The 12,564-nt window shown below is 45.9% G+C and overlaps 2 protein-coding genes across 5 annotated transcripts in view; one reads left to right on the top strand and one right to left on the bottom strand.

Moving 5' to 3' along the window:
• Positions 1-12,564, top strand: part of LOC126470515 (constitutive coactivator of peroxisome proliferator-activated receptor gamma-like) — a 750,708-nt gene that overhangs the window by 595,471 nt on the left and 142,673 nt on the right. The gene's annotated exons all lie outside the window — the stretch shown is intronic.
• LOC126470516 (serine protease inhibitor 2-like) overlaps positions 1-12,564 on the bottom strand; it is a 32,595-nt gene that overhangs the window by 11,501 nt on the left and 8,530 nt on the right. Inside the window, exons 2-5 of the mRNA XM_050098427.1 lie at positions 9,792-10,120; positions 6,536-6,746; positions 5,799-6,010; positions 5,511-5,696 (exon numbers count right to left, since the gene is read on the bottom strand). Of these exons, the coding sequence (XP_049954384.1) occupies positions 5,511-5,696; positions 5,799-6,010; positions 6,536-6,746; positions 9,792-10,120 (938 nt within the window). The remainder of the gene's footprint in view (positions 1-5,510; positions 5,697-5,798; positions 6,011-6,535; positions 6,747-9,791; positions 10,121-12,564) is intronic.

Raw genomic sequence — 12,564 nt, 5'->3', positions numbered from 1 at the left:
TGGTAATGGGCGGAGCTTGAAACCTCCGCGAAAAACCGGCCGAAGGCGTTGGAGACAGCCACAGGATCAACGAGGACCTCATTACCTGAGGTCAGGCCAGGTACCGAGGAGTGGGCCTTAATGCCCGACAGCCGGCGCAGGCCACCCCATACGACAGAAGAGGGAGTAAAACTGTTAAAGGAGCTAGTGAAAGAGGCCCAACAAGCTTTTTTGCTGTCTTTGATGACTCTACGGCATTGCGCTCGGAGCCGTTTGTATCCAATACAATTCGCCAGCGTAGGATGGCGGCGAAAGGTGCGTAAAGCACGTCGTCGAGCACGGATAGCGTCTCTACAAGCCTCATTCCACCAGGGGACGGAAACGCGACGTGAAGAAGAGGTAGTACAAGGAATGGAATGTTCGGCAGCATTAATGATAACAGCCGTGAGGTATTCGATCTGACTGTCACAACTGAGAAAATCGTGGTCCGGAAAGGTCGCCAGGGAGGAGTAAAGTCCCCAGTCAGCTTTCAGTATGTTCCAGCTCGAAGGACGTGGGGATGGGATGTGGTGCAGGAGACGAACGACACAGGGGAAGTGGTCGCTCGAATAGGTGTCAGAAAGGACATACCACTCGAACTGACGGGCAAGAGTGGTAGAATAGATCGAGAGGTCCAAGTGGGAGTAGGTATGAGTAGAGTCCAAGATGAAAGTCGGGGCGCCAGTATTGAGGCAGACAAGATTGAGATGGTTGAAGACATCCGCCAAGAGTGAGCCTCTTTGACAGGATGCAGGAGAGCCCCAAAGGGGATGATGGGCATTGAAGTCGCCAAACAATAAAAACGGCGGGGGAAGCTGAACAATCAGTTGCATCATGTCAGCCCGACTAACAGCGGATGACGATGGAGTGTAGATGGTACAAACTGAAAAAGTAAAAGCAGAAAGAGTAATACGGACAGCTATTGCTTGGAGTGGGGTGGTCAATGGGATGGGATGGTAATAGACATCGTCCCGAACGAGCAACATGACCCCACCATGAGCTGGGATACCGTCCACAGGGGTGAGGTCATACCGCTCCGAGGTATAGTGGGTAAAGGCAATACGGTCAGTCGGGTGCAACTTGGTTTCCTGGAGACCAAGGACGAGCGGACAGTGCAGGCGGAGGAGCAGTTGTAATTCCTCCCGATTAGATCGAATACCTCTTATGTTCCAATGTAACAAGGCCATCGCTAGTCAAAAAGGAGGGGGAATGAGACGGGGGAAGAGCTGGTCACCTTGATGGCCACGGAGGGCCAGGTTTCGAGGGAACAACGCTACAACCGGCGGGAGGCGGATCCTGTTCCATCGAGTCGTCGCCAGCTGTGGCCGCTGTCCCTGGTGGTGTAGGAGGGGCATCATCATTTGCCGACGAGAGGCCAGCTGAGCGCCTGGCAGCAGAGCGTCCCGGCGAAACTGAGGACGGCCGGGAGCAGCGACTCACGGATGGAGCGTCAGACGAAACGCGCCGGGGTGGATAGGGGGATTGAGACTTCTTCTTGGGGGCCTTCTTGGAAGTCCGAGGAGGTACAGGGGTGGTGGGCTGGACCCGAAGGAGGTCCTCACGCGTGGGGTCCGTTTTGGAACGCCGGACCTCGGAAGCTGGGGTCTGGAACGTTGCCCCGACGGACGCCTGAGAAGAGGATCGCTTCTCAGGCGGCGGGGGGGGGGGGGGGAGGAGGAGGAGGAGGAGGAGGAGGAGGAGGAGGAGGAGGAGGAGGAGGAGGAGGAAGGAAGGAAGGGTGGCCCCTGGGGCAGAGGGGGCGGGGGCCACGGGGGAGGAGGATTTGGAAGGGAGGGATTTGGGAGGCGGAGGCAGAGACCCCGGATGGGGGGAGGAGGTGGAGGGGGGACAGGACAGGGGTGAGGATACCACGGAAGGAGGGGACACAACTGAGGCAAACGAAGTGGTCAACAGCACGGGATGGAGGCGGTCGTACTTCTTCCTGGCCTCAGAATATGAGAGACGATCCAAAGTTTTGAGTTCTTGTATCTTCTTCTCCTTCTGATATGCGGGGCAGTCTGAGGATCTAGGCGAGTGGATGCCAGGACAATTAACGCACCGAGGTGGTGGGGTGCATGTATGTTCCTCATGAAGAGGACGTCCACAATCGCCACAAAGGGGCTCAGCCTCACACCGTGACGACATGTGCCCAAAGCGCAAACACCGAAAACAGCGCATAGGAGGCGGGACGTAAGGTCGCATGTCGCACCGGTAGCACATCACCTTTACCTTCTCTGGGAGAACGTCCCCCTCGAAGGCTAGGATAAAGGCCCCGGTGTCGATGCGACGGCCTTTGGGGCCGCGCTGGACTTGCCGGACGAAATGCACACCTCGGCGCACCAGGTTGGCCCTGAGCTCCTCATCAGATTGCAGCAGCAGGTCCCGATGAAGAATAACCCCCTGCGTCCTATTTAGTGCCAGATGCGGGACAATGGACACTGGGATATCCCCTAGGCGGTCGCACGCCTGGAGCGCCGCCGACTGTGTGGCGGAGGTGGTCTTTATAAGAACGGACCCCGAACGCATCTTACTGAGAGCCTCGATTTCCCCAAAGATGTCCTCAATGTGCTGAACAAAGAACATGGGCTTGGAGGTGGCGACCGTCCCCCCATCGGTTCGAGAACAGACCAAATAGCGGGGGAAGTACTTCGCCCCAAGCCGACGGGCCTGTCCCTCCTCCCAGGGAGTGGCCAAGGGGGAAAGGGCAGGAGAACCAGAACTAGAGGCAGTACCTTTCCGTTCGAAAGACTCGGCCGCAGAGCGACCTGATACGTGTTGACGTTTCATCTGCGAAACATCCGCCGCAATACCACCCACTCCGACCAGGGGCTCTCCCCACGGGCGCCACCCAGCCTCAGCAAGGGCCACCTGGCAGGGTGACCGTTGCCGGGAGTCCTGATGCCCCAAGGAGACGGGCATCTACTCCTTGGCCGACGTGGGGAGGTTGCAGCTCAGGTATCGGCAGTACGATCCCTGTGTTGTCAGGGGCTACAACCTAGAGGGTACATGACGACCCCACCACAAGGGGCTGGCTACCGTGCTGGATTTCTGGTGCCATGGAAAGTCCATCATGATCGTAGGTGCAGATGGGGACGCACTATGGGCGTAACTTGTACAACCCAGGCGTTTAGGCCCAATTTGAGGAATAGTGGGTATGGTTACAACGCCGGTACAATGCTGAGTGCCAAGGACTTAGTGCACTGAGGACCAATGGTACACCACGTAAGGCATCCTTCCCCAAAGGCTCGTACTTTTGTAGAATTTTGAAAAATGGAGGTCAAACCCCAAGAGGGACCATCACATGAAAGGCCGAAACGGTTGAAACTCCTTTTAGTCGCCTCTTACGGCAGGCAGGAATACCTCAGGCCTATTCTTACCCCAGACCTGCAGGGGGAGGGTTTTTTTTTTTCCTTATGCGGGTAGAGTTCAAGGTGATAACTAATGAGCTTTGAAATGCCTGTTGCATCGCATTTATGGATTCCACTTTTCCATGTAATATTTAATCGGTCAGGCGAACAGACACTCCAATGTTATTGCCAACCGCATTAACCGCAGGTACGATTGGAAATTTTGTTCTAATTTCTCTTAATAATTACCACCTTTTTTACTTCTGTCTTCCTCATACGCTTTATCAGTCGTGATGTTTCTATATTTAGAAAGCCAATCTTAACGGCTAGGAATCTGAATTTTAGCCTCATTTCCCTTTATTTTTATACTTTCTCAGTAGCCTGCTGCATTCGTGACATTTGCAACAGATAAGGTAAAGTATTTAAGCTGCTTATAAACTGAATTCAGCTTTAGCATGTGTTTTCTGTTGTAACCATCATGCGCACCAAATGTTCAAAATGAAGCGAAATTTTACTCCAGACAGCGAAACAACCATTAGAAAACCATCCGAAACGATTCCGAACACGATTGCACACTTACGTGACGACCTGCAAAAACTCCGACGACATCGTAACGCCTGTGCAAGTGCTAGTCCGAAATAAAAACATCGTATCGGAGCATTATAAGTAAGTCCGCGTTATTTCTTAATAGTTTTCAGCTTTGCATAAGTAAAACTTACGTAACCTGCACCTTGTCAGTTCTGCTGGTATTTTTTGAATTTAATGTCGAGACATTTGGGTTCCTAGTTTTTTCTTGAGATACCAAGTAAGTGAACTTTCAGAAAGGGTGCGATTATGCGTGAGAAGCTATTGCGTTTTAAGACTGAGCTAGTGGGGCGCAATTTCCTGACCAGTTTTATTCCGGCTACCCAACAGATCCTGTCACGTCATGCGTCACAAACTACCAAGCAGCTTTAAAAATGAAGGTGAAGAGAGACGTGTGACTAAACATTTGGAAGTCTGATTCGGTTGCGAAGACAGACTTTCCAGACAATAACAGAATCAAATACTTTACAAAGTTGAATTTTTCTCCACATTACACTTTTTAATTTATAGTAGTGTGTTTGAAATGCGCTAAACAAAAATTACTTTACACACTAAAGCTTAACCCTTTCAGATCTGAATTTTTCTGGCAGAAAGAAACTTTTCTTTGTGCTCTAATGCTGTTATGTGATTTTTGATCATTTTAGATGCAAGATTTATACACATGTATAGACTTGTTTTGAAAATATACTTTTTACGCTTGGCTTCTTTTTATGGGCAATTTTGAAATGTTCACTGTTATAATAAACAAACTGATCATTTAATAATTACCATGCAAAGAACGATAATAGTATTCAACCATTCACTTGTTGAAACTTTTTAGTTATGCCTAGCTGGTTGCAGAACTCGTGCATGGTGAAAAAATGAACACTCACAAACATGTGCACATGAGGTTTCCACTGAGGAAAAATAATTTGTTGCAGCTAGGACACAGTGCACATGAGATTTCCACTGAGGAAAAATATTTGTTGCAGCTAGGACACACCAAACAATGGACACAATTGTTGGCAGTGGGTTCTTACTTTGAATCACGTCCATAAACATAGTTAGCAATGGATAAGATTTGTGCGCTAACTGCAGAAAATTAGCTTGGACACAAACTTCCAACATGCTGTACTGCTTTTGAAATTGCAACGATAGGAAGTAAGTGAAGGAGAGTGATAGATATGTTTCAAGTGACCGCCAAAGTGTTTGGACACGAATGACGTTTCCGTGATGTGGTCAGGTACCCACGTTCTAACAAAAATGTTATGTACGTGACATTTGTTTGCGATCCTTCATAAACAGACTGCGTAAAAATTAGGTTACGCGTTTTTTTTTTTTTTACCCAACAAATATGCAATTTCAATAACTCGCAAACTGGCGACCAAATGGAAAGTCATCTGAGGAAAAGAACGTCCCAGTTCTGAATTCAGCAACAACGAAGTTGATATTCAAGCAGCTAGCGCTGTGCATTTTAATGCAGCGTACCGAGACCAACATGAGCTGTCAGTATAGTTATACAATATATCCGAGATGATTACTCTGTGGTCTAGTTTTAATTACCTTTACATAACTACTTACCTCCTTCAGAACATCGTTCAGGAGTACAGAAAATTCGAAAGTAAATTTTGGGAGCACCACGTGTACTGCAGTCGGTCTGAGCAGTCCGAGATCTTCTCGCAGAGCAAATGGATTTACAGTGCTCAGAAGGTTTTCGAGACCATCCCTGTCGTCCGGCAGGACGATGAACATTGAGAATTTCCTGCCCTGTAACAATGAGTACAACGTTTTACTATAATGAACTTGCAGAGATTCCTCACACCGCAGTCACAGAGATAACTCGGGAATTGCTAATAATATGCAACTTACAAGATAGGGTAATCGCAATATGCTTGCATTAATCTCTTTAGAGTGTAAGTAGAAAAACTCTGCACTCTGACGCATGAACTGTGCGGCTACAGTTTTCCCTTTGCCTGTGTAGAAATTGCTGGTGAAGGTAAGCTGAGGCTGAAACTGATACTTCCAAGAGCCTTTGAAGTACAGTGCGTTCACAAGCAGGAGGACAGCGTCCGAAAGACCATCTGTAATTAATACCTTCCATTAATAACCAACTTTATATAGAATTTCTTGTTGTGATAAACTTTAAATTCACTTAATTTTTTACCTTCCAAGTATTTAAATTTAGAAGATAATAGCAGCTACATTATAAATTAGTATCTATCAGTCATAACTGACACGATAACATGCCATATAGAGTTGAAGTTTTATGGGTATTTTGTCCTGACAAGAGTGGTAAAGGAAGAAGCTTAAAGGTTGACAACCTGCGACAAATTGCTAAAGAAAATAAAAATTCAAGGTTTACTTTTCGAACAGCAATATATTAAATGGCGATGAGACCTCACAAAGTGAATATAACGGCTGAATATTAGTATCTTCGTAGGAAGCTTTATTTTATTACTGCCTGTAGTATGTTTGTATAACCGAAGCAAAGGCGTGTGTAAGTAGTGGAAACGAAATGTGAAAAAAATTTGCTGTGAGTTCGCTCGTGAGAGTGGTTTCCACGAATGACATACAGAAAAAGAGAATATGGTTTGAGCTATACATACCTTCATTCATTATTGAGTCAATGTGACCACGTGTAGCATTTTTTACCCATTCATTAATTAAGGGCACAGTTTTAGGATCTCTGAAGTCGACATTTTGAATATCACTGTTATAAAACGCCCTCAGGATTGTAACAAAGCGTGGTCGTAGTGTCAGTGAGACGTCTGCAAATACTTTGTTTCCCAAGTCGAACAGATAATCCGGGTTGCTTCCCTGTGGATAGAAATTTCTGACTGAACAACTGGTTAATTCCTAGTCACACAGTTTTACCAAGACTTCGTAATAAATTGTGTAACTACTAAATCATGTTTTAGTTTTTTGCAGGGCGACTTTTGATGTGTATGGAAAATCAGACTATGTACAGATGACACTGAAAAGAATCCAACAGTTATATACCATTTTTCAAGCAATCTAATTTTTACAGAGCTATAGCTAATTTTCTGTAGCTCAAAACCGGCAGATCCAAATAACAGAAAACATTACGTAATATGATCATATTATAAAGAACGTCATGCAGCTGCATCGCAAATCACCCTGCAAATACTATTTCGATAATCTGTGATGGGAAAGAATATTGTTAACAACTGCAGTCAGTTACTGGCTTCAAATATGTTTTAACGGAAGGATAAAGAAACTTACATCTTTTGCAACTAAAAATTTATTTTTGAGTACCAGATATATTGCACCAATAGATGTTTTGTATCTTCAGTTGTCTATAGTAGACGTAAAATTGATTATGCATATTTCTACTCGAGATTTGTAGGGGTTCTTTTTCAGTTTCTTAAGTCTAGCTATTTCTGTTTACAGTATATGGTTGTGTTTTGTACTTACATTCATTTGTGTGTCCTGTTCATGCAGCCACTTTTCATTCTGTATGTGCTAAATGCATAAAATATAAGTTTCTTCCAATAAATATTTCTTTGCATATAATCTATACTGCAGTTAACTGCACATGCTTGCCTGCTCTTTGTCATATGCCTTAGAGCTGACAGGCATCATGGGAGAATTTAGAAGTGCTGGGGTGGTAATGGAGGAAGGATACGTGGTAGGAGGGATAGGTGGTAGGAGGGATAGATAGAGAGAGAGAGAGAGAGAGAGAGAGAGAGAGAGAGAGAGAGAGAGAGAGAGAGAGATATGGTAGACTGAATTAGTTTGAATATTGGTCTTCTGTTGCTTGTTTGATCATTGAGAATATTCTTATTCTTATTTGTGGCCTTATGGGCCTTCTGTATGAAATATTCCTTTAAAGTGAACACCCCCTCTTGTTGCTATGGCAATGATTTGTTAATGTGAAAGTTGCGAAGTTGGGCAACACTTCGGATTCCAGACAGAACGCTAGTTCAAAGGTCAGAATAAGATATTTTACTACCTCCTGCAGCAGCATGTTTAGTAGTACACCGTACCGTTCAAATCAACCATTGGAGTGACAGCTTTTCCTTACCAAGCAGTGATATGAAATGGGCAAGCATTAAAAACCTGTCGAAGAGAAGGCGAATGGAAGTTACAGTGCATCTATAAACAAAATATCATAAAGGACGCTAGTTTGCAGCTTTTATCAAGCAAGCATGATAGTGAATCGACACCAGTCAGTAAAAATATTGAGTGCTTTTTGTGCCTGGCCTGAAAAAAATTTTAACTGTCGCTGTTACCCCTACAGGCAACGCCTGCTGTCAATGAATTTTTAGGTTATTTGGGGCATACAAGGGGAGAGGTTTAGTAAAAAGAGCTACCACCCCAGGCAGCAACAGTGGTTCTAATAACTCAGATGGCACCAATTCTAGGTTTTGATGATAAATACAGGTATGGTTAGATCATTCCATGGTGTGAAGTCTACAACAGACTTCATTAGTAGCAGCTGGCGTGTGTTAGCATCCCATTCCCTCGGCAACCGATGATCAAAAATTTTCAGTGGATGAGAGACAAGGCAGGATATCATGTGCGACATGTGGCCACAAAGACCTTTAGGATAAGGCACAGCTACTAGCATTAACGTCGGATAGAGCACCTGCTGTCCAAATTACCAGTTTTATGAACTAGAGGCAAACGTGCTACGTACTCAATGACATGATATGCCATACCACCACGTCAGGTCGTGGTGGTGGTGGTGGTGGTGGTGGTGGTGGTGGTGTTGGTGGTGGGACACTCAGCTGCGCAGTCATCAGCGCCCATGCGAAGTCCCAATTTTTACACAGTCCAAATTAGCCACGGTCGCGAATGATGATGAAATGATGGGGAAAAAGACACCCAGTTGCCAGGCAGATCAAAATCCCCAACCTGGCCGGGAATCGAACCCGGGATCGCATGATCCAGAGTCAGCAACGCTAGCCACTTGACCACGAGCTGCGGACACCACGTCAGGTGGTGGGGCCATATGACGACAAATGCAATCTGTTACATTAGTTCTCTGCATCTTCACATACAGGTACTTCCATCGTGAAGCTGTACATGAAATCTCGACATGTCTGAAAAGACTAGGTGCCATTCCGTTGTGCAGCGTTGTCTTCAGGTGCGCCATTTTCTGTGCGCCTCTGTTGGCTCAAAGGAACCCGCAACAATGGCCGCCTTGCTGGCATCTGTGGTGTTCGAGGCATGGTTGCACTGTCCACGGGGATACTGGTCTCGCTGAAACCAAGTCACTTTTGTGACTATATAGTTGACATGGCTGTAAAACCCTGCACAGTCGAGCGAATATAACGTCTGTCCTCTCGGGCACTTGTGTGGCGCCATTGAGATCCTGCTCAGTGTCTTATGGGCCGCCTGAAGTAATTAGTTCCACATTCGCAGGACAGTCTTGGGATCCCGACCCACATGAACAGCGGTATCTCCGAACGAGAGCGTGCAGTCTCGATAGGCCACGATCCTGCTGCCGAATTCCGGTATGCTCGGGCAGACTTTTCTCTTTACACTAAGCATGACTATCTTCTCAGACAACCAACATCCAAACGCGATATCTGAATGAAGAGGCTGCTACTTAATCTGGCATTACTTAATACTACTCCGCGCAGTTATGCTGAAAGGACAATCACGTGCATATCCAAACATGTAGTACACTCCGTGGCAATTTGAGGTTTGTTGCACGCCGCCTTCATGGCGTTGCAGTTTAAACGATCAACAGTGTAATTGTAGGATGATTATAGAAATCTGGAAGCTCTCAGAATATCTTTAGCCTCGTCGTATACACTCTTGGGTAATGATTCAGAGGACGTTTATTCAAAATAAATAGTTAACTAAATACAGTTTAGATGTTCGGAGTGTTACCTGCAGCGAGGCCACGATGGCACTGTACTTGTCGCGCGTCTGCTGGCGGTCCTTTGTGAGCAGCAACCCCGCTTCGAGTTCGCGCGCTGTGTCGCCCGTGGCGCCCTCGTACAGCATTGCTAGGACCATCTTGACGCCGATGGGTGAAACTACCACATTTCCCGGGTAGCGTGCATCCAGCGCCCGGCAAAGTGCCCAGTCGAAGGCATCGAATCGCTCTCCCGCAGACACGGGGAGGTAGTCGTCGTCGTCCCAGAGGCTTGGGTCCTCAGCAGGCGGCAGGTCCAGAAGGGGTGGCACGGCTAGCACTCCGCACAGGAACACGACGACTACACAAACAAATCACATATCACACTCTGGCCTTACTCGTGGTAGCTATTTTCTCCGTCTGTGGCATTCCATCTGAGTTACAATTAACACACTTCATCTGGCAATAAGAGGAACTATTTATAGTATTGTTGCTTTCACTGTTGGGAACATTAATCTACAGTTTATCTGCACGATATGAAACAGTTTAATAAACAGACGAGCTAGCTCAGGAGTGCAAGTAATTTTACATCTATGTGAAGTATTCTACAAGGCTTATTGCATGGGGTGGTCATGAAGTATCGATTCATTTCTAAGAAATAATTTGTATATTTCCATAATACATAATTTTAATCCATTTCCGTAATAACATGGCCCTTTTTTTTCAATTTAATCGGGAAGAATGCCTACGATAGAGAACGTGTGGGTGTTAGTGGGTGGCTGTGTATTTTATCTTATCTGGAAATTAAAGTATTTCACCCAATAATTTCACAAACCAGCACCAACAAGATAAAACTTCCTGTTAGTTGTCAAGAAGTTCCAAAGACCTGGAAACGTTGTCTGTCAATCACGCTCCCGGAAACGGCCTGTACCACAAGAGAGGGTTCAGTGTATCAGAAGCAAACTGAAGAACTCCGAATGTGCATGAACTCTTCCTTTAAGGAACCAGTTTCACTTATCAAAATCAAAGAGCTAAACAAATAAGCATGCCACATTCAGTGCTTCACAAATTTGAACACTAAGCTCACGCCAATCTCCAAGCTGAGTTATGATTTGATAGGAGCTACGTGCAACGAACACCTCCTGGCAATTTTTTTTTTTTACTGATGAGGCCACATTTCACATCAGCGGAGAAGTTAAACGCAACTGCTGCATTATGAGTAACAAGGCACCTCACTCTACCATTAAATAGCAAAAACACTCATCAAAAATTAATGTTTGGCTTGGATTCACAATGACTACAGTTTATGGACCCTTTGTTTTTGCGGAAGAGAAGAGAAACATACGTTGGTATTCTGGAGCAATCTCAGGACTTTGCAAAAACAAACAATGTCTGATGGGAAACCGCAATCAGTGGTTATTAATTAATAATAATTAGCAATCTCAGGAACCACTCTTCAGCAAGAAACATTGTTGATAATTGTGTTCCAACAGGGTAGAGGATTCTCTTATTTTACTCTCGCAGAAAGGAATATCAGTACCTAATTGAAGATTCGCCAAAAGGTGGACAGGAAGAGTTTCAAGATTGCGTCCACTGTGTTTACCTGATTTGACTTCCTTGGATATCTGCTCTGCACCTGGGTGTATGTGAACTCAAGTTTGTGAGAAACAGAGGTTAGGGATCTCAAGGATCTAAGAAATCAAATCCGGGATGCAGCGTCAGTCGTTTCATATGAAATGGTTGATTGGTTGGTTGGTTTGGGGGAGGGGACGAAACAGTGAGGTCATTGGTCCCATGACCTAGGATGGCAGGAAATTGTTCCTGAAGCCCAATCATCAAGGGGAAGGCGTCACGTGCAAACAAAGGAAAAAGGGATGTCAGGACATCAGGAAGAGGAATGAACAGGAGGTGGGGTGGGTGGAAACAGAGAGCAAGGGTGGCTCAAATACTACACATAGTGGGGCACCAGCACCACCAACAAACTGTCTCTACACCCACGCCATACCGTACCAATATCATGAGACAACAGGGACACCACCTGGGGAAGAAGACAAGGAAAGGGGAAACAAAACAGCCCAACAGAGCAGATAAAATGTAGGGAAAAGGCGGAGAGAACCTGGCCGGTGTGGAAGCAAGGTCAAGGCCTCCATAACCAACGCCTACACGCATCATACACTATTAATATTTCATATTGTTAACAGAAACTTACTTATATTACAGCCTGGATCGACTATGAGAAGGCCGGCCGCGGTGGCCGTGCGGTTCTAGGCACTTCAGTCCGGAACCGCGCGTCTGCTACTGTCGCAGGTTCGAATCCTGCCTCGGGCATGGATGTTTGTGATGTCCTTAGGTTAGTTAGGTTTAAGTAGTTCTAAGTTCTAGGGGACTGATGATCTCAGATGTTGAGTCCCCTAGTGCTCAGAGCCATTTGAACCATTTGACTATGAGAAGGGAGGGGGTGGGGGAGTGTGCCATGATATCAGTCTGAGTGGTTGTATTCAGGTGCCCTAGTAAAATTTTACGGAATCTAAGGTAAAAGAACAGCATAGAAACTAAAAATTTACTACAAATTGGCCATTTTTTTAGAAGATCAGGTAAACTTAGTGGGGTGTAGCTTCTCGAGTTGCAGACATACTGATAAGCTGGTAAAATTTTCTCGGGCTCTAGTGGTTTAAAATCCACAAACTTCCGGCCGAGTACTCCTTGGCCATTGTCAAGTGGTGACTGTCTAATGATTGCTGCTGCCGTTCTTATACAGCCGCGCTGTCTTCAGTGACGTCACTGGTGCTCGCTCCAGCGCCATAT

This window comes from Schistocerca serialis, chromosome 3 (genome assembly GCF_023864345.2).
Source record: "Schistocerca serialis cubense isolate TAMUIC-IGC-003099 chromosome 3, iqSchSeri2.2, whole genome shotgun sequence".
NCBI lineage: Eukaryota > Metazoa > Arthropoda > Insecta > Orthoptera > Acrididae > Schistocerca > Schistocerca serialis.
This window is presented reverse-complemented; position numbering and strand designations above follow the sequence as displayed.